The sequence below is a fragment of the Rhea americana genome, unplaced genomic scaffold (genome assembly GCF_003343005.1).
Source record: "Rhea americana isolate MKP2758 unplaced genomic scaffold, rheAme1 scaffold_265, whole genome shotgun sequence".
Classification (NCBI taxonomy): domain Eukaryota; kingdom Metazoa; phylum Chordata; class Aves; order Rheiformes; family Rheidae; genus Rhea; species Rhea americana.
This window is the reverse complement of record NW_028186385.1, coordinates 148,859-174,383: the sequence shown is the minus strand read 5'-3', so window position 1 is coordinate 174,383 and position 25,525 is coordinate 148,859. Positions and strand designations below refer to the sequence as shown.

Sequence of the window (25,525 nt, the reverse complement as noted above, 5' to 3'; positions counted from 1 at the left end):
AGAAGCTCTAACTTGGAATAATCTTTGTGATGCTTTATATGCCCTTTATTCATATGTTGTTACGTAAACAGCAAGTGTGTGCCTGGTATCTCTTTTCTGCTATATGTCTACAACGTAACTTGCATTACTTGAATACCTAGAGTTCATGCTGTTTTCAAACTTTATAAAATGCTTTTCTATTTTTAGGACTGCATCTGAAAACTCCCTAATAATCATTGATGAACTGGGAAGAGGAACTTCTACTTACGATGGCTTTGGCTTAGCATGGGCTATTTCAGAGTACATTGCTACCAAAATTTGTGCTTTCTGTATGTTTGCTACACATTTTCATGAACTGACAGCGCTTGCTGACCAAGTGCCCACAGTTAATAATTTACATGTAACTGCTCTGACCAGTGATGACACACTGACGATGCTTTACCGTGTCAAAGAAGGTAAGACTTTTAGTTGTGAATAAGGTAAATTTTGTTGCACTCTGAGACAGATAGGAGGAAATCTTGAGGGTAAAAAACATGAAAATGTATTTCATATGCAGTATAGCAGCTTAATTTTTATCTGAATGCAATGGACATGCTCTTCTCTATGGATGGAGAACTTGTACGGTAGGATACTTACTTTCTTATTTTTGGAATGGAAGCGTTCCAAATGCMATTATTTCCTGTTTTCCTCTCTCAGGAGGAATTTACCTGCTGCTGCGATTTTGCTTTCATTTTTGTTCTGGAAAAGCCTATTTTTGGTAAATCATAGAGAAAAGATTTATCACCTTATTTAAACTGTTATTTTAAAAAATGAGTACAAATTACTGACAGTTTTAATAATTAATGTATGTTTCACTATAAGGAGGCGATCCCTGAAGGTGTTACCTACTTATGCAACGGTTTGGTCTAGAAAAAAAACGTTTAATTTTTAGGAAATGGCATCATAGTAAAACAACAAGTAGCCTGATATTTTGTGAGTGTCAGAAAATACAAAAGTGTTTTATTGGAATCCTTTTGTGGATCCAGGGATTCCTTTTGGTATTGAATTACACAATTTTTAAATCAGCATAAATGTCTGTTAACTACAATAGGTGGCTCTTCCTGCTTCCCTCTATCCCTAATCATTTGTTCCTGTTCCTTTCAGCAGAAGTCTGTATTTATGCTAGATAAAGTGGGACTGCATAACTGTGGCTTGAAAGGTTTCGTAATAAATGGGATTCTAATTTAGTTGTAAACTCTACAGTGATTGTGACGTTACTGTAAGAGCATCTCAATCGGGTCTCCTGCCTGTAGTCTGATTTTGATTTAAAATGTGTGCAGAGTACTATTAGTATTTCTACTTAACTCTTTTTTTTTTTTCCCTCAGTTCCTCAATGAAGGAATGGTTTAGATGACAATCAAATGGGAACGTAGKTGTTGTAGAACATTATGGCTGTACTGGATCAGAGTAACAATTTACCTTGTAGAATAATTTTGTCTCAAGTAATAACTGCTTGTGGAATCAGGCTATAAATCTTTTCTAAAATGATTATTTAGTATCATCCATTCTTATTAAGGCTAAGGAGCTAGTCCTTGTCTTGTATCTTAAATCCTGAAAACTGATTGTTTATATCCTGATTTACTCTTACAGGTGCAGCTGACGTATTTCTTGATAAAAAGCTGTTCTGTCATTTTAACACAGTACTAAATATTTGCTTTCCCTTGCCTAGTTCATGATAACAGCTCTGCTTTTCATGATTGCTGCATATTCAGTTTGTGTTTTCTTGGATCTCTCTCGAATATTCCCAGATTTCTTTAGCTGATTTAGGACTTTTCAGTTCATTCCTTCTGAAATATATGATTCTGAAATTTGTCTAATGTGCTAATTATTACATACTTCTGTTGTGCTTTTAAGGATAACTTCTTAAAATCTTTGCAGTTTATCACCTTACTATTAACTTTCTCTAGATAATTGTTAATTATATTTTATTGTGTGCTGTTCTAAGCCTCATTCAAATGACACCATGCTATTTTCTTCCTATGACATTGCTAATTGACTTTCTTACTCTCTCATTTCTTCTGGTTTTGAATCCATGAGGTGACTTTGTTTCTTGCCCTTTGATTACTGTTAGAACTGCTTCTAATTTTATATACATCCGTGACTAAAGTCTTGCAATTATCTTTCTGGTATCCTTTTCTGTGAAGCTAGAAGACTGCTCTGAGCACAAGGAATCAAAGTGTAACCAGAAGTACTGTTCTCTGCTGGCTTTACTTTGAATCTACTTGAATTAATAGAAGAACTTTCAGCCACCTCAGTTGTCTTAGTGGAGTGTCCTTGTCTTATTTTGAAAGATTTTTTTTTTTTCCTTCAAAATGATTTCTGTTTCCCTTTCTGTTCCAGCACTTTTGCTGGGCAACATCCAGACTCTGATTCTGAGCTTCAAGTCAGCGGCCCTGGTAACCAGCCTGTTCCAGTAGAGAGGCAATGTCTGTGGCTCTTGTAGTTCGCAGCTCCCATCTTCTCTGTTGAATGTTGAGCCTGTTCCACCGAGGGGGGAAGGTTCAAAGCCCTCTGAGTGCCTGGCTCAAGTCAAGGCTTAAAACAGGCACTTAGTGTGCATGGAACTGAAGAGTATAGCCATAAACTCCCACAGGCATACATTTAAACTGATTGTTTTCAATGCAGTAAGAACCTGGAGGTGGTCAGAATCTCTGAACAAGACTTTATTATTATCTTTATTTAGATGCCTTATTCTGAGTGCTTAGATTAAAAAAAATAGTATATAGTAAATCTAAATCTCCCTTCTAATGCCTGGATATTTTATAATAGCAACTTTTAAGATTAATAATATTACTTCCCAAATAGTTGTGTGAAAGAACTGCAGTTCCCCCCACCATTTTTTTTTTTTTTTTTAACTGTATCGATCTGCCCATTCAGGTCCTTGCTGAAAACTCAGAAAGGCAGGCTTCATATTATTCTTCAGTGGCCATTTTTAGTCATGCATCTTTTCATCGTACATACAATGTCTGTTCATTGACCTATTTTCTTGGAAGTGTTAYTGAGTATAGAGACACTATAGTTTGTATCTATTGTCTTAAATCTTTGTCAGGTGAAATACAATGTTTCAAAAGCTGTGCGTAAAATACCTGGTCTCAAATTGGTTGTCTTTCATACAAGGTTGTGGATTTAGTGTTATGCATCTTTCCTTTCTGAAGTTTTATATATATGTACTATTAAAGCAAGGATGTAATTGAAACAATTTGAAATACTATTTCATATATACCATTTGAAATGTATAATTAAATCTTARCAGCATGAAAATGAAGAACTTTCTATTTAACTACAAGTATATTCAGAATAAGCCTCCAAATTCCTTCATGTTTTTGAGAACTTGCTTGTTGCAGAATGAACGCTGTATGACAGCTTTCATACAGTATTTTCATTCCTGTCTTCATGCTTTGACTGTGACAGAATCAGTGGAAGAGGGTGGGGACAGAATATTTCTTTTCTAGACCTTTTTTAAGATTCTCTCAACATATCTGAGTTAACTTTGTTTTAATATAAAAATCAAGAAAATTAATTTATATTTTAAAAAGTAATTTCCTTTAAGAAAACAGAGAGATTACAATGTTAATAAAATAGAAAAATATCTAATGCTAAATTGTTTCCTTTGCCTATATTATGATTATTCAGTATTTAAAAGATGATTATTTAAGTATACATTTAAATGTACAATTCAACCAATTTCCAGTATTGCTGGAAACTGGAAGTAAGAGGATGTAGTAATATTTGTGGGTGAGCTTTCAGAGAGATAGCAACATAAAGGATTGGAGTTGGCATACTGTATCAGAGAGCTTCTGATGTAGAAGTGAAAATGATTTTATGTACATATTTTGAGCAATTATAAGAACTTTCTTAACCAAATATTATAAACAGTATATTAATTGAAGCAAATACAAAGTTAAATTTGAAACATTTTGACATAATTAAAAGTCCTGGAGACTAGGGAGCTAGATGGTACTGATGTAAATTCAGAGGACTGAGAGAGAGAGAGAGAGACAGAGACAGAGTGTGTGTGTATAAATTTGGTGCAAGTGACTATATTCTACAGTTGGTACTGAAGTACTTTAATAGAAAAAATTATTCAATTCCATTCATTTTCATTTGCCTGAAGAGTTTTCCATTTCTTTGGCAAGTGCTTTTGGAGCTCTACAATTACTGCTCCAAGAGAGCTTAATTAAAAAAGAGTACGTTCTTTATTTTTGTTATCATGTGTAGTCCTAAAAGTAAATCGTAAAATATAAGGAGAACCCAATCATATTACACAGTCAGTTCTTCAGAACAGAGAATAATTGCAAATTTGTTCATATAATCTTTGTGTATTCTTACTATTGTCTAGAGAATTCTTTACAGATTGTTTTTCTTTCTCCACCCTCCAGGTGTTTGTGACCAGAGTTTTGGAATACATGTAGCAGAGTTGGCAGCTTTTCCAAAACATGTAATAGAAAGTGCAAGAGAGAAAGCATTGGAGCTGGAGGAGTTTCAAAATATTGGCAAATCCAAGGAATCTGAAGGAGAACCGCCAGCCAAGAAACAATATGGAGAAAGAGAGGTTTGCTAACCAAAAATTTGTTTGTTTTGTTTAGCTGGACTAGCCCAACCAAAATGTTTTTAGGATTCAGATTCCCCCAAAGCTTGAGGATAAAAACTATAACCTCGTTTTCCCCTAATGAAATGATTTAGTTATGAAGCTCATGAGGAGTTGAAGACCTATTCAAGGATATAGTGGGTTTTGGTTTGGACTTGTTTCAAGTTGACATAAGGAAGAATTTAACCTAAAAGCTCAAACATTCATGAGAATTAAATCTATTTTTTCTTAAATAACAGTAATCAGAAGTTAGTATAATTGGTAAGGACAGAAGGCATATGAGGACCAGCTGTGCCCTAGGGTTTTCTGTATGCCCTGAACCAAAGCCAGTATTTTGTGTTTGTCTCTTTTGTTGATTATGTAGTGTGTGTACTGTATTTCCTGGGACTTTTAAAGTTTGTAGATTTTGTGTTAATTGTTGTTTAGATTATTCTTGGCTCTGCAGGTAGACCGYGTATGTTCTTGTCCCTGCTTTGAGGGCTCATTAGCACTAATTTCTTGAAGCTCAGTGTGCATCTTTTCAGATCTGTTAAGATCAGAAAAAAGCTGAGTGCACAGCTTTCTCCTTTGCACCCTTCCCTGTTCCTCCAATACTAAGATATCTCAAACARCTGATCATATTGAAGGGACTGTCATTTTGGACTCAGGAATCTCAAAGTTCTTGTTTAATTCGCAGTATGTGAGAATTTGAGTTTGGTTCTCTCTATTCAACTGTGGAGGGAAAAGCTCTTGGCTTTGCACAGACTCCAGGTAGAAACTGAGGAAATCCACACCTCAGCATAGCTCTGAATGCGTCTGCATTGTAGACTACCCAGTCACATAAAGCCATATGGATTTTTTTTGATTTTTTTTGAATGAATTTTCTTTCATTTTCTCTTCATTTTCTCTTAAAAGAAGCTTTGTTAGTAGGTAGTATAAGCAATAGCTAGTGGGAGGCTTTCTCAGAACAGCCGGGGTCATAATCCCCTTCCTCAATCAAGAATCCTCACAGTGACATCCACTGCAGCCTCCTAGGAAATCCATGTGCTCTCTATAGGCTTGCATTGATTTTTGCCAATAGTAAGGTCCTTCTTACCTTTGTGCATGCCCATAAATCTGATTTTGGTTCTGTGTCCTTGAAATCAGCCTGAAACTTCTCAGCTTTAACTTATTAATTTTTCCTGTAGATCAGTTGCAGCCTTGGTAGTGCTCTAATATGTGGAAGCCTTGAAATAATTGTGTTAGTCCACATCCAAAGCAGTTTCTCTGTTTAAGAAAGCTTTGCCCTAGGCAGTGATGGCTGTTTTAATTTTCAGTTGTAGAGATCCACTGTGTTCATTCTTGGCTCAGTAGGTGGATCTGATGCATGTTGTGGATGAACAGATGAACAGATCTCTGATTTTTTTTTCTTTCCTTCCCTTTGGAACCAGGAGGAGGGAAAGCAAGCATTTGGAAGAGTTTTGCTCTGAAATCTGTGGATAAGTAGTATGCAAAACTGCAAAAGATGTCAGGTTTTGGTAGTAGTGGTCTAAATTCACACCGCTTCTTAAATGTATTTCAATGAAATTTCAGGAAGTGTTCTGCCTGAACATGAGGGGGAATTTCTTCCCTGTGAGAGTGATGRAGCACTGGCACAGGTTGCCCAGAGAGGTTGTGGAGTCTCCTTCTCTGGAGATCTTCAAGGCCCGCCTGGATGCAACCCTGTCTACCATGCTGTAGGTGACCCTGCTGAGCAGGGAGGTTGGACTAGATGATCTCCAGAGGTCCCTTCTAACCTTACTGATTCTGTGATTCTGTGAAATACTGTTGCTATAGTTTTGTCCCAGAGTTGAGGAAGGGGGGACACAGGGACTTACAAGAAACACTGAAGTCTGCAGGTGTCAGTCAGAGGGGCATACATGCAGCTCCCCACCAGGACCTAGTGAAATGCTCTCCCAGTGCTTTGTGTGCACCACCAGCGTGAGTGTGTTTCCTGCTTTGATCGTGTTCAATCTGCATTTGTTGTGGCCTATCAAAAATGGTAGTGTCTCAGTAATGATGATGATCTAAAGTTGAGAGAAGTAAGTAGTATTGTTATAAAGTAAGAGTTTATTTGCCCTCTGTTGTATGCTTTTCTCTCCAGCTACTGCAGTTGCTTTATATTCCTTTGCCAACTTTGTTAGGTATCATGGCAAAGCATTTTCCCATCAGTTGGATCCAGGAGAGATATTGTCTCTTAGTTTTGTATAAATTAAACTGGTGTGGCAAACAGTTCTGACAAATGCAGCATTATGTTTCTTTCTTCAGTATTTCAGAAATAAATAATAATATTTCATAAGCTCTGCAGGCAACAAAATGACACACCTTTAGATGCCTTGCCCAGGCAGTTTGTTTATACTCATTGACATCACCTTTAGGGAGACAAATGTGCTATTATATTTCCAAGTCCCTTGGAGACTTCTACACAGAAAGCACACTGTTAACCCTAAATATTAAAAACAATAAAACTCAACAGGCTTTGTACTGGAGTCCCAGAATACAAAATGGACAGGACAGAATTCTGTATTCTTGGCAAATTGTTTCTAATACGGAGATTCTGAACACTAGTCATTGAAATGTTTGTTCTTACTATTGAATTCAGATTGTTTAGAAGTTCCCCCTTGCCTGTTTGTGTAAAAGTGTACGTGTAAAGCTTAATTATCATCTGTTCTTGGTGACGGCCAGTCTCCGGTTGCTTGGTAACAATTTGTTCTTTGCTTTTGCCTATTGGAACACTGGGTTTGACTTATAATTCATTCAAAAAGTAACTTGTTTGGGTAACAGAGCCGCCCCTGGTGCTGCTATTGTCAGCAATGTTCACCTAACGTGTACACAATGTGCACCTAACCTGTACACAGGAATTAAATGTGAAATATGCATACGAACTCTGTGTTAAATATTCCATGCACAGCTATTTCTGCTGATCAACAAATGTTTTTTGCTTATGTATCCATAGGGGAAAGAACTTATGTTGCCAGTAACTGGATTGTTCTGGTGGTGAGAATGTGATAGTAAATGCAGAAGTAGTAGTCTTTTGCCTGCAAAAAGTTTAGATACAGAATAATTCATTCTTTTGCATACTTTGGGAAAATTCTTACAAGTTAAACATTCTTTCTGTGTGTTTTTTTTTTCTCCCCCTCCTCTGTTTGCTTTCCTCCATTTCAGGAAGGTGAGAAAATAATTCAGGACTTTCTTTGTCAAGTGAAATCATTGCCTCTGGCAGATATGTCAGAAGAAGACATCAAGACCAGGCTGAAGCAGCTGAGGACTGAAGTGTTGGCAAAGAACAACAGTTTTGTGAATGAAATAATTTCCCGAACAAAAGTTACATCATGAAAGATGCGAGAACAGGATGGAGCTCCTGAAGTGTTTTATGTTACAAGAACTATCATTTTCCTGTCATGTAGTTTTTATACTTTATGATATTTTGTACTGATTTAGGTAGGCATTTTTTGCTGGATTGTAATTATTTTGTTTTTAAAAAAACCCAAAAACCTCTAAGCACATTCTATGCCAGATTCTTTCTTTAGTTGTTATCATTTGTGCCCTTTTAGAAGTGTTCAATAAAAATCTTTTTCACTATTGAGAGAATTGTTAACTGCACAAACAAAACACATTTTACCAGAAAAGGTCTGCTAGAAAGTGTAACGGTTCAGATGGCGTACAGCTGTCCAGCTATCACAGGCTTGAAAAGTAGCAGCCTTATACCGTGATTCTTTGCGATGCAATTACACCCATTAAATCAATGAAATTCTAGTTGTGCTATATAGTGCTCCATTAGGAAAAAGCACGTGATCTCAGGGATTAGTCATAACAGTTGTGTGTGTGTGTGTACACACACAGGGCAGGGGGACAGAAATGTTGTTTCATGTTTCAATGTTTGGACAGGTAACATTTAACCCAAATATACTGGAGGCCTGCTTTTCAGGTCTGAGTGGTGGCAACCCTGTTATATTGATTTTTTTTTTTTGATCGTTTTGTAATGTAAACAGAGGCTTGGATGAAGTTACAGTTTAACTAGAACTTCTGAATTTGTCCTGATATAAGTCTGAAGAGGAAAAAGCTTTTTTTCCTTTCTCCTCTCCCTTTTTTTCCTAATACACTTCTCATGTTGTGACATTTTGGAAGCAACAGAACACGTAGGTTTATATTCTTCAGAGCACATAGGTTTATATTCTGAAATTTAGCACTTTAAATTATAGCTCTAGAATGCTTTATTTGTATTTAAAACTGGCAGTGTTGAAAGATTAGTGGAAAAAGTGTTTATCATGTTGAGAATATAGGAACAAAATTATGCTGAAGTCTTGTGCAAGGTGTCAGCTCTTGCTGTGTCCTGAAGCAGAGATTACAGCAGTGGGTGCATGTTGCCATTAAAGCTGTGCTATAGCTCTGCATCAGGGATGAGCAGTGTGTTGCAACAGTTTGTATGTAAACATTCCAGCAATATTGTAGAACAGTTATCTCACTCAACTTGTTATTGATATTTTTTACTTGTAGTTAGACTAGAACTTGGAAGAGAAACATTCTTCTCAATGTAAGAAAATAAAGGTTGGTTTGATGTATTATGGCAGAATCTGAAATAATCTCACCTTTCTGGTCTTTAAATTAGAATATTGTCTGCTTTTAAAGGCAAAAATAAAGACTTTCATTTATAAACAGTGAAGCAGTCGTATATATTTAGTAGCTGTGTCTGGAAAGTTGTTTGAATGGAAAAGCCCATTATAATGGTGTAATGCTGTTTTGGCAAATTCAATTGGTTAAAGCACAAATTATTTCAAAATACAGAATGATAAATAAAATAGACAATGAGAATCAATTTAAAATTACTGCAGAAATTCATAGACACACATTTTTGTATTAGATCAAGCAGCTTTAAGTGATGATAGAAACAAGCAGTTCTTGTAAGTACTTGCTGCTCCAATCACTTGCAACCTCTGCCTATGAAAACTGAGTTATCCTTGGTCAGATCAAGGGAGCCTCTAGCTTGGCATCCTGTCTCTAATCATAGGCCTTAGGGAATCACTTAGGAATAGGCATAACCATTTAGAAATCCTCAGTGATTTTCTTTTCCAGGAACCTGTCTATTCCCCCTTTGACCCTGTGTGAATTTTAGCATCTCCAGCATTCTTGGCCAAAGGAGTTCTGCACTGAAGTGCACTGGGCCCCTGCAAGAAGGCCCAGTTCCTTTTGTTTGCTTTAAGCCCGATTCTATTTACATTTGGTGCTGCTTATTTTATATTCTGTATGCGTCCACTCTTTCCACGCTGGTTGTGATGTGCAAGTACAGCATGCCTGCAATATCTTGAGGAAACACTGCTTTTATTTTTGTATTGCAATTGGAAGCTGATGGAGCTGCTTATGAGAAACCAGATTCCCCCCTCCCCACGAGTGAAAGCAGTACTCTGTGCATTACACAGGAGTGATGAGGACCTTGATTATACTTGCTCCAGGCAGCATCTTCTCTGTGCCACAAAGGAGGAGTTCTGCCAAAAAAAATGAGCTTTTCTCTCCTTCTGTGCCCTGCAACCTCCACAGGGCAGAAAGGGGCAAGTCGATGGAATTTTAAGACTTTCCTTCTGCACTGCATGCACCCTCCCCTTCAGAGCATAGTGCTACTGCCAGATAGAGGCAAGAGAGAATCTGCCATAGTTTAGGTTCCATATGTCAGTGCTACTTGCAAAGTGGGTTACAGATAGCGTGATCCTATGTGAGCAAGAGTGGTTATTTTCTGTTAATATCAGTTTAGCTTTTCTTTCAGAAAAGTACCTGTAACAGGAGCAATGCCAGGAAGGCCTGTCTGCTTATTGCAGAGCTGTGCCACAAATGCAAAGATTATCAAAGCTTCAGAACAAAATAACGTAGCTATCAAGAAGCATTGAGGCCACTTAGTGTCAGCCTTGAATAAAGTTGCAGTTTTCTCTTTGATCATTCATTCCAATGTTTGAGAAAGCTTGACACTGAATACTTACTGCATGTGCGGTAGTTTTAGTCTGTGCTGTTATTGTTCATCTAGAAGGCTCTTTATATGAAGAGAACCGCTTTAGGTGATGTGAAGAAAAGAGTGGACATGATCAAACACCAATAGAATTATTTTCTTGTGAAAATGTCATTCTGTCTCTACTGCTTTACAACGTATGTTCGAGTTGCCAGGAGTTCAGGTGACGTGYGTGTGTGTAAATACAGCTGGTACCAGTATGATGAGAGAATGCTGAGTTTACCTTTTGTCTTGCGGTCAAAAGCAGGTGAGGATCTTGCTGATCAGGCAGGCTCCAGTTATGGTTGGGAACTTGGATGTCAAGCTAATAAATCCAGTAAAAGCATTTTGCCAGTTCTGGAAGTAGGATTGAGGAAACAAAACAAAGATGAGCCCCTGGCTACTACAAGTGCCCTGAAGCTGGCTTGTGAAGAGTGACTTTTCCAGCCTCGTAACAGCCATATCTATTAAAGAGAGCTCTGCATCCCTGTGTTGAAGTATTCAGTCTTTGCCTTGAGAAGCAGGTCAGTTAGTGCCCTGGTCTTTGTGAACATCCTCACTGCACTAGCTCTGGTATGATGTATTCAATACATGTAGCTCTCCCGGGTTGAAAAACTCCGGAAGTGACAGAGAGTGTTGGTGGTGTGCTTCCAGTGACATCTCTCAATCTCAACATGCATCTGTTGCTGTTGATCTTGGGCAGATTTCACTTATCAGTCAGCATCAACAGATAGCGATAGTCATAGATACTTCTTGATCTTGAGAGGCATCTGTAACTTTCAGGCTGATTTTGCTCTTGGTAGGTAGGTACTGATGACTATCAACTTTAACCATTCTCAATATCCAGATGCCTCGAGGAGTATGCGTTTCCATACGTATTGCTTCAGAACACCACCTATGGACAGTGATCGCTATCGGGTACTCCAGCACTAGCAGAGAGTCCGAACTTGCAACCTAGCTGCACCTRCCTGGCTCCACCCAGAGCTGCTGGGGTGCCTCTTGCTCCCAGGGCAATGACTATGCAGAAGCGCCTAGGGAGCTACAAGTACAGCARACTTGGCCTCCTGCTGTACCTCTGTCCCTGGGGGTATGTGGGTGTGTGCCTATACTTTCAACAACCAGTATCCTCCGGAGGATCAAAAACGTAGCTAAGGTCACAGAATTTTGCCCCAAGAAATAACAAAGTTTGTTACCACAATACAGGTCTCCGATTGTAAATAATCCTTGCAAATATCCCTTGGAAGCAATACTCCCTCAATATTTTCAGTCACTTTTCCTAATGTCTTTCTGTGTAGGTCTTCACTGACTTAAATTTCCCCTCCTTTGTTTTAAGGTGTCCAGTTCAGGGGMAAATATTTTCCTTATGCTCTGATGTAATTTTTTTAAAAAAGTTAAAAACAAAACAAAATCCAAGCTTTATGTTTCACTGTTGAACCCTAAAATTACCAGCACACTGATTTTCTTGCTCTGGCATGTTTCAGCTCTTTTTTTCTACCATGAGCAAGAGAGGCAGAGGAAGAGAGTTCCACTTACCTGCTGATTGCTCTTCTTCTCATCTTGGGTAGTAACAGATTTTTCAAGCTAATGCTCTCTTTTTGCTTGCAGTAAATCATCTCTTGTATTTGCATTTTGCTGTGGCATTTATCATTCTCTTCAGGGACACCAATACAGTGTCAGTTCATTCACGTTAATAAAAATATATGACATTAAGAAAAAAAGGCTGCCTACTTTGTCCCTGCATCCTGGGGGAGGTGGGGTGGAGGAGGGCTTTTAAAGTGAAAATGGCTGGAGCTCTACGTGTAGAAACACAAGGAGGTGCACACGAGCTGTGTGAGATGTTCCCTCTTTCCATGGATGTAGGTCCACACTGAACCTAAAACAAAGACTTCCCAACCTGTCTGCTGTGTGTGAACCTGCTGCCGGTACTACAATTTTCACAGAAGTCCCAACCTTAGAGCGGCTGATGGAGTAGGGAGCGCAGGAATCGGTAGTGGTGCTGCGGTGCAACTGTGAGGAGCGCTGGTCTCCATCAACATTGGTGCCGAACAGGTAGGTCAGAGTGTGAGATGGTTTGGGAGCGRGATTGCACTAGGTCTGCTGTTTCTTGACCTCCAGGTAGGATCCACAGCACCTAAGTCCACCTTCCTCCCAGTCTTCATGCAGTGGGCACGAGAGACACCAGGGCTATTTCTTCATTTTATGTTAGTTCCTGTAATGATGTCCTGGGCGCTGCAACACCAAACTAATTGGTGCAATTAAAGACTCTCTCAGGCTGGGGGTGAAGGGCAGCTTGTGCCACCCCGGGCTGGGGCAGGGCCCGGTCTTTGCTGAGGACAGCTCTCCAGGCTCTCTGGGTGCTGCAGCCAAGGCACATCCCTTCATGGGCAGGAGCTCCAGGAAGGCTTGYGCCTGCAGTCCTTACTGTTTCCCTAATGCACAGCTCCCTCCGCTTCTCCCCAGGCTCCCTTGATGGAGCCCGGGTCCATAGCTCAAGTTTACCTTTCTCCTCAAGGGTTTGAGGGCCACCTGTGCTAACAGCATCCGGCGCTGGGAATCTGTATGGATGATCTTTCTGTGGTCCTGTGGCCACTAACATTTCATTTGACTGTTTTCATTTAATTTAAACAGTTATTTGAGACTSGATATACCTCTTCCCCTGGTGGGGTGTGGTTTCTATAAGTGTCCTCCAAAGGATTAAAAGTGTAGCTGTGATCACAGAACTTGGGTGCTGGCTCTAAGTCCTCAGAAAACAAGTAACACTTACCAGATAGGCTAGGGACCCCGAAGACTGTGACACCCTTGCACAACTACTAGCTTTTTTAAGATCTCTAGTCTTGAAGGGGAAGCATCTAAGCTGCAGTTAATGCTCAAGGCAATGAGCRGATGTTTCTCTGCAGCTCCTACAGTGGCCTCTGGACTCCCACAGCTGGGAGAAGCCACCAGACATCTCATCTGCATGTTTTGTCATGGTGAGGGCCTCTTTCAGTTCAGCAAAGCAGCAGATAGAGCAGAAATAAATTGTTTATAGCAGATTTGAGCATTATTCCTGATTTTCTGTTATACTTTTTCACTTAGAAGTWTTTGAATGGCCTTTTTCTTCATTTTGACTATCTTTGATTTATTTTTTCTTTTTGAGAAGGAAATTAACTTGTAGAAAGGAAATCTTTCAGAAACCTCACTTTTTCTTGCAAGGACTGGATTTTTAGCACACTRTGTTATGGTACAATATTGGTTATGAGAAAACTGCAGCTCTGTTTATCTTTTTGCTGTAGAAAAACACAGGATTAGCTCTTGGTGATCTCTGTTGTAAGGCATATACTCATCTGGTGTGAATTGACATAGCTGCATGAAGTAAACGGCTTCTTTTCCTGAGATTATACTGGCTGTTGACTTGATCTATGGGTTCATATTAATGCTATTGTGCTCTTAGTAGTTCTCAATGGTTTATTTCCCTCCTCAGTATAGAGTGTGTCTGTGGATAAAAGTCTATTTTTATTGCAGAAAGGAAAACCTCACAAGCTGATGAACATCTTCACTGTTAAAATTGCAAAGTTTATTTTTAATGATTTTTAAGGAATCTCAGCAACATAGTGAGAACTGGCTTAGGCAGACGATCAGACACTGGTTTATTCTGTGTCTTGAGAATGAAAGCCACCCAAAAATTTTCTTTAGCACATACAGAAGAATATACTTTTTATGACTTTTCTTTTTCCTTTTCCCCATCAAGAGAAATCAGGTAAGATGCCAGCTTTCTTAAAATTGTTTTGCATGAACAAGAGTTTGAAGTCCTTGTAGCAGGTTCTCCCCTTTGGCGCCCTTCCCTTTCCTTTTCCCTGCTTGCAGACATGCTTGTTCAGAAAGTGTTGGCTTTCACTAGCTCTACAAATACGACTCTGATGAGCAAATTCAAAACTGTTTCATTTTTCTAGCAAYATCCTCAGCATCTGCAAATCTGACATTGCAGATTATGTCTAAAAATTTGCTCATTAGCCCTTCCAAATGCCCTAAGGATCGCTCCTAGTGGAGGTTCGTAAGCAGTTTCTACGAGTCTTTCTGCTCCTGCTGGCTGTGTTGTGTCAGCAGGCACCAGGCTGGCACCAGGCCATGTGGCRTGAGGCTCTGCATGGACATGGAGCGGCAGCTGCCGCGCTCCCCAGAGCTGTTGTCCGTGGCCAAGGCACGTATTGTTGGCTGTAGCTAGCCACCTGGTTGTGGCCATCAGGTAATTGCTGCCGTGTAGCGTGCAGGTCAGTAAGCTACGTTAGCCAACGTGTTACGCTCTGTGCACCACGTGGATGGAGCAAATTCACCTGCCTGCTAAACAGCAAGGGACCAGGAAGAACTGACGTGGTCAGTGGCCTCACAGTGTGTACAGCAGGTGTCGAGTTAGGGAGAAGTAGAGTCTCTTGCTTTTGCTCCTTAAATTCAGGTTTCTCTATCAGCCAGCACTCTGGCCACCGTGTTTGTAGAGAGAATGAAGGCTGTATGTGCTCCTGTCCTTGTCCTCTGTCACCAACATATTTACAGCCTGGGATGAGCTGTTTTGCTGTTGGGGCACTGCGGAGGTGGTTTTCTTCCACTCAAGCTCTTCTCCCCTCTCTATATCCCAGGAGGCCTCACTGCGCCAGGCTCACCAGCCAAAGGGTTCGCCAGCGCTGGCCGTGTTTTCTGCTGASCATTTTTCACTGCTTTCCAGGTTGGGTTCCTCTTCTGGCACAAGGTTGCTGCAATGGGGCTAAGCTGCTTTGAAGCAAGTGAGGTTTTAGCTGTTAGTCTAGCTACAGTCCCTAGRATCAGTACCCAGCTACCAGGATTGAAGAGAAATGAGCCAAACCTCTTGTTTGGAAGGAATAGCCTAAAAAGCTTTTAATGCTGGTTACCAGCAGTAACTGAGTTAGGCTGCAAGTACTGTTTGTCTGTGAACATGCATTTTAACATAAGCCTGATTAAAAGCAATGCATCTTTTCCCTTGGGTTGCAAGGAGACATTGTGCACTGTGYGGGCATCTTGGAGCAGTGTTGCTGAGCAAGGAGGCCCTGGCCGCCCTGGGGGGTGAGCGCTGCTGCCTTGCTCACTCTGCAGAGCAGAGACAGCCGGGTCCCTGTGGCAGGGACTGGAAAGGCGCCTGCTCACACTGACTGACATCTCTCCCTTGCAAACCTGGAACAACTAGAGGCTTCCGAAAAGGCACACTTTCTTACCTCTGAGCATCAATTGCTTAGCTGCTGATCAGTTCCTAGATTAATGAGCACTGCAAAAAGAGGCTGAAATAATGCTAAAAATAAACATTGTCCTCKGCAAAGGGGAGCTCAGCTCTAGCACAGCTGTTAACCTACCTGATTTTAGTACAGCTAGCAGCAAACAGCTGGGTTGCACTCTGCTGAGACTTTATAAATAGAAATCAGTTGTTTGTGTCTTTGTATGTAAGCAAAAGACATTTGTTAGAACAACAGATTGCTGCTAATGTTTTAAAAGGTTTGTGAAAAGTATTTTTTGATCTTTGGGGCTTGTGTATTTTTCCTCAATCTTCAGTTTGTCAGTTCTGTCAATTTATCAACATCTATTTTTGTTTCCTTATTCTCCCCCTCTACTAAAAGATAGCAGCCTTCCTGTAGGAGGTCAGTATAAGCACAACCTTTATCCAAATGGGGAAGTTTAGTCTCAAAAATCGATTTCAATGCATCTGGTGGATAGGAAACAGAAGCAAGCCTCTCCACAGCCTGACCAGCCCTGGAACCCCATCCTTCCTGCAGCTTGCAGTCAGTGAAAAATATAGCAAAAAATACCYGGAACTAACCAGCCCCCAAACACTCAGGGAAGTGAAAGACTTTGTCATCCCAGAATAGGAGCCCCAGTAGGGAGCACCAGGAGCACAGGTGCTACAGCTTTCTGTAAATTGCACTGGGGGGTAATTGCCAGGGAGGCAAAATAGCTATTTAAGCCAGAGAACAATGTAGGCTTGGGAACAAAAGGCTGTTGAATGCATATTAATRTATTTGGCTGAGAGCGAAAAGCAACTTCTGCAACCACCAGTCAGGGAGATTTTGGGAAATCTTCCTGCAGCTTTAGGGGGTCAAGTGCCTTGTCTGGTTTTCAGATGATATCTTTGTTTGCTGAAGCAAGGGATGCCCCTTCCTCTATGTTCTATGTTTCTCCTAAAATTAAGCATATACCCAAACACAGTGTGCTTCTTTGCATTGTATTGGATATGTTTGCAAATGGTCACTGGGCCCCTGTGAATAATTCCTCTTTGTTCAGCACCACAGAAATGGCAAGAGAAACAGGAAGAACAGGAAGAGCTGATCCAAGCAGAGCATGTTTTTAAATTGGCTGTGTTTCAAATAAGAAACAATAGTGTTTTGGGATGATATACCACAATCTACTTAATTTTACTGTTATTGGAGTTAGTGACAAAGCTTGCATTGATTTGAACAGAGCACGACTAGGTCACCAAGCACTTGAGGGAAATTAATTTTCACTTCCTTCTGTCTTGAAAATGCAAACACTGCAGCCTTTGAGGCTCAGCGGGCTCCTAAAATTGAAGACTGAGGAATGGTGCTGCAGCATGGTTTTCCAGGGAAGGAGAAGGGCAGGTAGCTGGTGCAAAGARGGAGGAAGACTGGTGTGGGCCCAGGAGTGCCCTCTGTGCTGGCAGGGGGCTGCAACCTCATCTCCCAGGGGAGTTAAGATTACAAGTGGTATATGTGTGCTGCAGCCTCCTATGCCCCAAATTTTTAGTCTATTGGCCAATTTCTATAGACTTTGAGCAAGGTGGGTTCAATATTTGGAACTTTGTGGAGATAGGTGACTAGAGACAGGATAGCATCTTAATTAGACATCAAGCTTTCATTAGTTGTCAGGAAAGCTGCAGGAGAGAGCTGTTGTGTACCAGACTGCTCTACCTCCCCTGCTTTCCAATCTCCCTGTTTCACCCTGACTTCACACGTGGGGTCTGCCTCCTCCTTCTCATCATTGCCTTTCTCCTAGTCTTGGCCCAGCTCTCTCTTCTTGCTTGCCCCTGTCCCTGCTGAGTGTTGTGCTGGTTGGCGGCTGCTGGCTCTGTTCCCTGGCGCAGGAGGGAGCAGGCACGTCCCACGGGGATCAGCTTYGTGGAGAGACTTGCGGGGCTCAGCTTCTGCCTTGGGCCCTGCTTGCCAGCCAGGGCGCTGAGCTCGCGGGCTCAAAGGCRGCTGTGCAGGGACCGCACGGGTGTTCCTCCAGAAAGGAGGCAGGTGGCTTAGCCAGGAGCTAATCATCCACAAAGAGGTTAGGGACAGACAAGCTGAGATTTCAATGCACCTCATGTGCTGCTCTCATTTTAAAGACCAAAGGAAACAAAAAGGCTGTTTGCACTCAGAAATAGTCCAACTTCTGCTTTTGAGAAATATGTATTCTAGTAAAGTCTTTCAGTTCCAGCTAATGGGGAAAATCACTGAAAAGATCAGTGCTGCTGAACATACACAGGCAGGATGGCTTAAGGGCTTGGACTCATATAATCCAGCTGTGTTGCACCAAAAACTTACCTTTGTAGGGAAAATACAGGCCTGAGATAATACTTGGAATAAATGAACTGAAGAGTATATTCATATGCAGGAGTTAGCCTGTTAGCCAGAGAGCCTAAAGCTCCTCCAGCAGGCTGGAAAGGAAAGCAGGCAGGAGATGTTTAATATATTTGCAGACTTGGGTGGCCTGTCAGAATGGCTTATAACCACCTGCTGGGTCAACTGTCATAGTAAATAACCATGGCAGTATGTTAAGTGCTTATGTAAGTTTAGTATAAATGGATTGTTTAGCAAATAAGACATAGGATCTCTCATGTGTCCAGCTGAATAAACAAAATGGTCAAATATGATGAGATCATCATCTTCAGCTTGTGTTGACACTTTTGACAGGCAGCTGGGAAATGCTTGGAGAAGGAATATATAGACAAAATAATGTGTTAAATATGTGTTTATAGGGCTAGCTTTCCGAAGAGAAGCTTTCTTGCACCATTCTGCCCTTTCCTGTCAGGCAGCGATGGAAAACGTCTGAGGGAGCAGACCAAAGCTGTGCTGAAAAACTATTTATGAAGAACCTTTATCCAGTATCTAGTAAGGAGAATCTGAATGTGAGCTGGTGTCCCCACCGCCTCTGGGCGCCAGGGAGCAGAGCAGTCTGTCTGAAAGGGGGCCAACTCCTCGCCTTCCCYCCGGAAGCAGCCCTGGTGTCTGCTGGAGGTGACTGCAAGGACACAGTGAGCGGCCGCTGCTATCCCCTGGGTCCTCTGGCTGCAGGGGCGGTTTTCTGGTCCTGGGCACCCAGACCGAGCTCCCCTTTGCTGGCCTGTCTCGCGCTGGTGCCGCTGGGTGGAGAGGTCAACCGGGGCTAAGGAAGGRTGGTGAGAATGGGGCGACCTCGGCTTTGCTCCCACCCTGGCCCTCCTGCAGGGCAGGTCGCCTCGCAACAGCCCAGYGCCGTGTCCCAGGGGCTGAGTTTGTGAACAGTCCTTGGGGGAAAAATGGAGCTTGGAACAGCTGATGCTTTCAGTTATAATTTGAATAAAATCATTTTGGTGTCACCCTTGCACCCTTACTCAGTCCTGCTCTGTGGAGAGCRTCAGTTATTTTAAGGTGTATTTTTAGTAGCTTGCAGCTCTATCCACTTCCCAGATTGAAGTGCTCATCAATAATACATTAGGATTTGAATGACTGAATTTGTGGAACAGCAGGGGAAGAAAATCCATATTGGGACTTGTTGTTTACCTCTCCCTCGGGCAGCTTTGCAGACCGTATGGTTTAACTGCAGTGGAGAAAAGCTGTGTGGTTTGCATTAAACACAGCACCACTCAAAAGGCGCATGCTGTATGTTCAGGGTCTGTCCTCACAGTCTCAGCACATGCTTTGCAGCCGCTTTAGTAATATTCACCACAAACTTTCTATCCACATGAGAAAGCAGGCTGCCAAGGACATTGGGGTGGTCCTGGAGGGCACTGGCCCCTTTCCCCCATCCCAGCACTCCTCCTTCGACGTGTGTGCCGTCTCCTCTTCCCTGCGCTCAGAAGGGAAATGTTATACTCGGAGGAGCCAGCCAATGCAGAGGAAGTGCAGGGCAGCTCAAAGCCTGATTCAAATCATGCTAAGCAGGTGGTGCTGGGTGCCGAGCTGAGGAATGGACTAGCACCCAGTCGCTCTGCGCAGCAGCCTTGTGCTTAATGTCAGTGGTCTGGTAGCGCACCACCTTTCCTTGCTTTTTGTTAGGCAAAGATAATTTCTTTAATCTAGTTACATTTTTACGACATCTTTCCCGAGCCTCCTCTATTCAAGTCATCATCACACATTTTTTTGCTTTGCCTGGAAGGRCACCCAGAAACACTTCTTAGGGCACCTGAACCATGCTGTTGCTTGCTGGTAGATGTTCCTGAATGTTGGCTGAACTTTGAAAGTTCTATGTCTGGCAACTGAAACTTAAATGGCTGGCAAAGGGGTGGCAGGAGATGCAGCAGCTTAGGTGTCTCATTCCTGATGCAAGACCTCAAGAGCTGCAGGTGATTCAGATATCTGGGAGTTGGGCTCATGTGGGARGCTTGGGCATCACAACAGCCAGTGTTGCTATGCCCAGCTTTGGTGTCCTGAGGTGGCCCGTAGGCATTAACAAAATGAGGGGCTGAGGAGGGAAGGGATGTCTAAAGCATGCCAGCCAGATGAACGGAGACCCTGGCTGACCCCATCCCTCTCTGCTAGGTCCGTCCAACAAGGACCACTGGCAGAAGRGGCCATCGCTCCCAGCAGTATCATGCTGTAGCAGGCACGTGGCCCTGCTCATGCCTGGCCAGGGTAGAAGGAACATGACTCTGCATGTTCCTTGGCTCTCAGGTCAGACCTCTGGACCTGAATCCCACCAGAGACACCCAGATCCCTCATCAGATTTGGCTTAGAGAGGTCTCGATATTAGGAGCTGCACTGCTGTGCCTACGATGACCACAGGTCCTGTCACAGGAAGTGACCCCCGCACACTGTAATGCCCAGTGAGTCGGTATTATAGGCTGCTATAGGTACTCTTTTTTGGAGAGCTTGAGGTGTTGGCTATTAACTCCGGCTGTATTAGGCCACGCTTTCTCCTCTGAAGGTCCATGTGGAGCTCCTATGAAGTGTATGTTTTAGCAGGAGGTGTCACCAAGCTGACCCAGGCCACAAGGCTCTACATTCTCTCCTGATCCCTGTTGGATATTATTCAGTACGCTAGACTTCAACATCCATATGGAAAAGCATGCTAACAAAAACACTCATTATATTAAATTGATTTTTTCATCAATTATTTTCCAGATGCTTTGGAAAATAAACTGGTAAACTGGTGTGCTCTAGCAGTAACACAACTATGACATTGCTAGAGACTTCCAACATTATCTGTATGTGACCCTGAATATTTCTGTCATCATTGCTGTTTTGTAAATGAAAGTAGCCAAAAAAGAATGAGCAATCACAAACAATAATTTTCTTATGCACTTTTGAAGTAATATTTTTAAAGCAAAGCAGTGTAGATCAAAATGCATTCAGGTTGTGAGACAATATCATAAAAGAGCTATTGGAGATATTGAAGATCAGTATTTTCAATGTTTAGGTATAAAGCAAAAAAAAAAGTAATTTTTTAGGATATTAAAAATGTTGAGTGGTGTAGCTATCTTTTCACTGATATTTTCAAAATCTAGAGCTATGCTTTTTCAGATTACTTTGACAAACAGATGTTTTGTTAAAATCCCACTGAGCTGAAACGATTTCTAACTTACAGCTTACTTTCCAATTCTGTTACCTACATGATGGGGGGAATTTGTCTCCATCAACTTCATACATGGCAACATCTGCTTTAAACTCTTTCATTTGCCTTTAATCACACTTAAGTTTTCAATGCTGTATCCTGATATCCTTTTTAATAAGCTTTGCATTCGTGAGTCAGCCAAACTATCTAATAGCTCTTGACTGGCCTGATGCGCTAGCAGAGATACAGTGAGCCCCATCCCACTTGAACTGGTATGAAGTACCCAGTCACACCAGGTTTTGCAAAGAGCCAGTGATGGGCTGATCCTGAAAGTGTTGGATTATCTCAGTTTCTACTGAAGCCAAGGTGTCCTGGATTTATCATGATTTGTAGAATTGGGACTTTTGCTCTTATCTTTTAAAGTAAAAACTACATAGAAATATTTGCTAAGACACTGGTCTGGAGCTCAAAGAGCTATGCTTGATTTCTGATTCTTGCACAGATCTCGTGTATTACCATGGACAAGGCAATGAATCTCTCAGTGTCTTGGTCTGTGCATATAGCATATGTAAAATGAGGATGCTCAAAGCTTCTCTTTGGGAGGCTTGAGAACAAAGTTGTGGCTGTTGATGAGCCACTTGGACTTCATGAGCAGTAGAAGTACTGAGGACAGGGGGAGGGAGGACAGAATATCTAATTCACCCATGAGCTCTTAGTTACTAACAGTGTTCAGAGAAGTTAGGGAAAGGTGACTGAACTTCAGATGGAGGCAGTCACTAAGAAGTGATTCCTGATTTATTCTGTCTCTGAAGGGCTATGGATATAGTCTGTAACTGCCTATAACACAATTTTAATATAAGGTAACTTCTGTTAAAATGCTCTTGCAGATCTCAAGGATTTTACCACCATTTATTAGATCTCCATGGGAATATTTCATTTCTTCTGTGAAAGTGCAGCTCATGCTCATGGGAGTTTGTTTAATTTTATCTACATTTGGGAAGATGAAAGAGAAAAATATAGGTAAAACCAAGATATTATTTCCAGTCATGACAGCCAAGGGCACGACTTCAGCCTCATTATATGGGTAGGAATAATCTCTTCCAATATTGTTTTGTTCCTTTATAATTGCTGACAGGTTTTACTTGCACAGATTTCAGCAATGGGTGTTTATCTCCTCTTACAATACAGATGAATTGTTTTCATTCTGCATAGGGAACGAATGTTACAAATCCAATAGATGTAACAAGACACCAACTGTTACAGCTCTTCTCATAAATGCAACTCTGGGCTGGAGTGCAGGACAAGACTTCAGACACTGCATAATTAGTGTGCAAGTGAGCTGAGGAGAGCTCAAAGCTACTGACTTCTGTAATGTATCCCCTTCACATTACTGCAAAGGAATCCTGTCTGGTTTTGCTCCTCCATTGATTTCATCACTTTTTTTTCATGGCAAAATTAAACTACCGTAGCGTAATAGGCTAACATTTTCCCCTTCCTAGACACCACAGGTTAGCTGAAACCCCTCATTTGAAAGACACTTATCATCAAGTTGCCACGTATTTCCTACTTAAAGTGCCTTTCTGAGCGACTCTGAGTCACTTGTCCCAGATAAGTTTCCTTAGGCAGGGGCAGGGACTGCAGTCTGTGGCTGGATGAGGACAAGGGGTTTAGCACTGTGGCCCTGCGTTTCTCTGCAGGTCCTTGGCAGTYAGAGGTGCTGAACGGCTGCAAGAGCTGCTTGGGCAGCCCTGGGGCCATGCAGAGCCCCTGGAGGCAAATACAACCCTTACAATTAGTGTGTTTCTGCCCAGGGCTACTTGCTGGATGGAGAAACAGGACTGGAAAGAGTGAAATATAAGGGGCTGGGGGAGAAGTCAGCACTGAACTGGAGTAGAAAGTGACAGGAAACAGTTGATAAGAATGAAACAAATGCAGAGGAAAGAAAGCAAAGTGAACTAAGAGAATAAGTGAAATATTCCACGCTAGCATGGATACTTAGAATATGCAGCTTTTCCACGTGAATATGATGCAATAAACTAGAATGATTCAAATACAACTGAGGAATTCGGTGAATTCACTGATATTGTCTGGCTTTTTGATTGCATTCCTCTTGGGATCTAACTGCCTCGTGGCCTTAGTGGATACAGAACAACGGAAAAGTACGTCTCTGACAGTACCTCAGTCTCAGTAATCAGCCGTAACTGGTGACTGAGTAAGGCAAACACCTGCAGCAGCGCTCCTGAGACGTGGCCACCGGCTGGGTGCGCCTTGCCAGAGCGCTGCAGCACAAAGATGCACAGGTTACGGTTTATATTGCTAGCAGAACAGCTGACATTAGGGGAGAGAGACTGCAGAGAATTGTCACTGTGTCTGGTAATAGATCTGAGGAACAAAATTTGTGTGACAAAGGGACTGGCAGGCAGCATGGTGCACACTTTTACCGATTTATCAGAGTCAAGGTACATTTAATACAAATGCCTCCCCTCGACGTAATACATGGTAAGAGGTAAAAACATACTGAAAGAATTAGTCCAGGAAAGAAAAGAGACATCTAGCAATTAGATGGCTATGGTTATCAAAGTAACTCCAAGCACATAACTTACAAATGCGTTAGGTCCATTCCACTTTCTTCATTAGTCCTGTTTGCACTGTTAAAATAGTCGTTGTACATAATTAACTGATGATCTAAATATAAATTAAACTTTTACAGGGCTAACTGATTTTAGATGTATATGTACAACTTCAACTGACTTCCAAGAGAAGTCTGTGGGAAGACAGCAAAATTGAGTTATATGTTTCTTGTGGGAGTTCGTTTCCTATGAAAATGTGTTTTGCTTTCCTAGCACTTGAATTTTTAAACCTGCAGTCCTAACAGGATACAAATTTAAGTTTTCTGTATGGCAGAAAAGAGTAACTTCACTTTATATTGAAGCACTGACACCTCTGCAGAGGAACATTTTAACTATTGAACAGCACGTGGGAGTCCTGCCAGACAGCCTGAAATAGGTGGTGAAAAACAATATGATTTCCCCTTGCAACTATGGGAAATTTTAGGCAGACAAAATGTAATTATAAAGCTGGAGCTTGAACCACATCCAATAGCTGTAATAACTTYGGGCCTCTAAGCATCTGAGAAAAAATCCTAATAAACCCAGAATTCAATAATACCTTTCAGGTTTGATACTATAACAAGCTAAAGGGTTTGAAAACTGGAATATCCTTTTTTTTTAGATTCACAGAAACCGTTCAAAGGCGAGCTGCARTAAGAGCTCAGTGGGAGGCAGCACTTTCCACGGGATTTTTTAAAGTTACAGATCTCCTTTTGCAGCTGCTTTGTTAGCCAAAAGCCTAACATCCGTCAACGCATATGGAAGCTTTGCCTCCATATCCACTGACTTTTGCCTGTGGTGAGATTTTATACTCCCCACAAAGCTCATTTTATTATTGCCTTTCAGAACTGGTGCAGTGATGAGCTTAACATGGAAATGTTGTCACTGGTTTCAGCAGGCTGCAGTTTCACACAACGCTTCGGGATTTGTTTGCGAGATTGAAGAACAAGGATGGAAACAGGAACCTCTGAAGCAGAGCTGGGAACCAGGTAGTGGAATAAACAGGTTAAGCGACTAGTTAAACTACTGAGAAGCAAAGAGACAAATATAAAGCATGTTGAGCGACTTAATGATTTCTAAGGCACTTTTTAAGAGTATTTCAGGTGATTTTTTTCGATGTTGATTTCTTTTGGTTCATTCATTGAAACAGTCCAATTTCTACCAACATAACTAATTACACGAATAAGGTGAGCAGGACTTTAATCTTTATGCAGTTTTCCCACATGAATTAAATAGTTACATATCCATTCGGGGTAAGGGGGGGTGGGACACCAGGCTTTACCACATGTTGACAAAGCACTAGGAGAGGGCACAAAACGCACTTTCCATGTGGGATCCGGAATTGCCAAGGAGGTGACTGCCTATCTCTCAGCATGCGACCACATCTCCACCAGAGGGAGAAGGAAATTCAAATAAATGGAATGGCAGTTAATTCCAACACAGTGAGGTTTGGTGACTGGAGCAATTAAAAATTTAATACTCCATTTAGGCCCAAATGGTATTACGCGAGGTCTCCTCAACCATCCGTAATTGCCTCCTCATTTCAGCGCCAGCCGCGGCACTGATGTTATCCATCACCCTCCCTCACCCAGACAGCCTAGGGGCCGA

General features: G+C 41.6%; 1 protein-coding gene across 1 annotated transcript in view; it reads left to right on the top strand.

Annotated features, from left to right (window-relative positions):
• MSH2 (mutS homolog 2) overlaps window positions 1-9,266 on the top strand; it is a 53,953-nt gene extending 44,687 nt beyond the window's left edge. The window contains exons 14-16 of the mRNA XM_085307823.1: window positions 187-434; window positions 4,398-4,570; window positions 7,769-9,266. Of these exons, the coding sequence (XP_085163949.1) occupies window positions 187-434; window positions 4,398-4,570; window positions 7,769-7,939 (592 nt within the window). The 3' untranslated portion in view covers window positions 7,940-9,266. The remainder of the gene's footprint in view (window positions 1-186; window positions 435-4,397; window positions 4,571-7,768) is intronic.
• The last annotated feature ends 16,259 nt before the right edge of the window (window positions 9,267-25,525 follow it).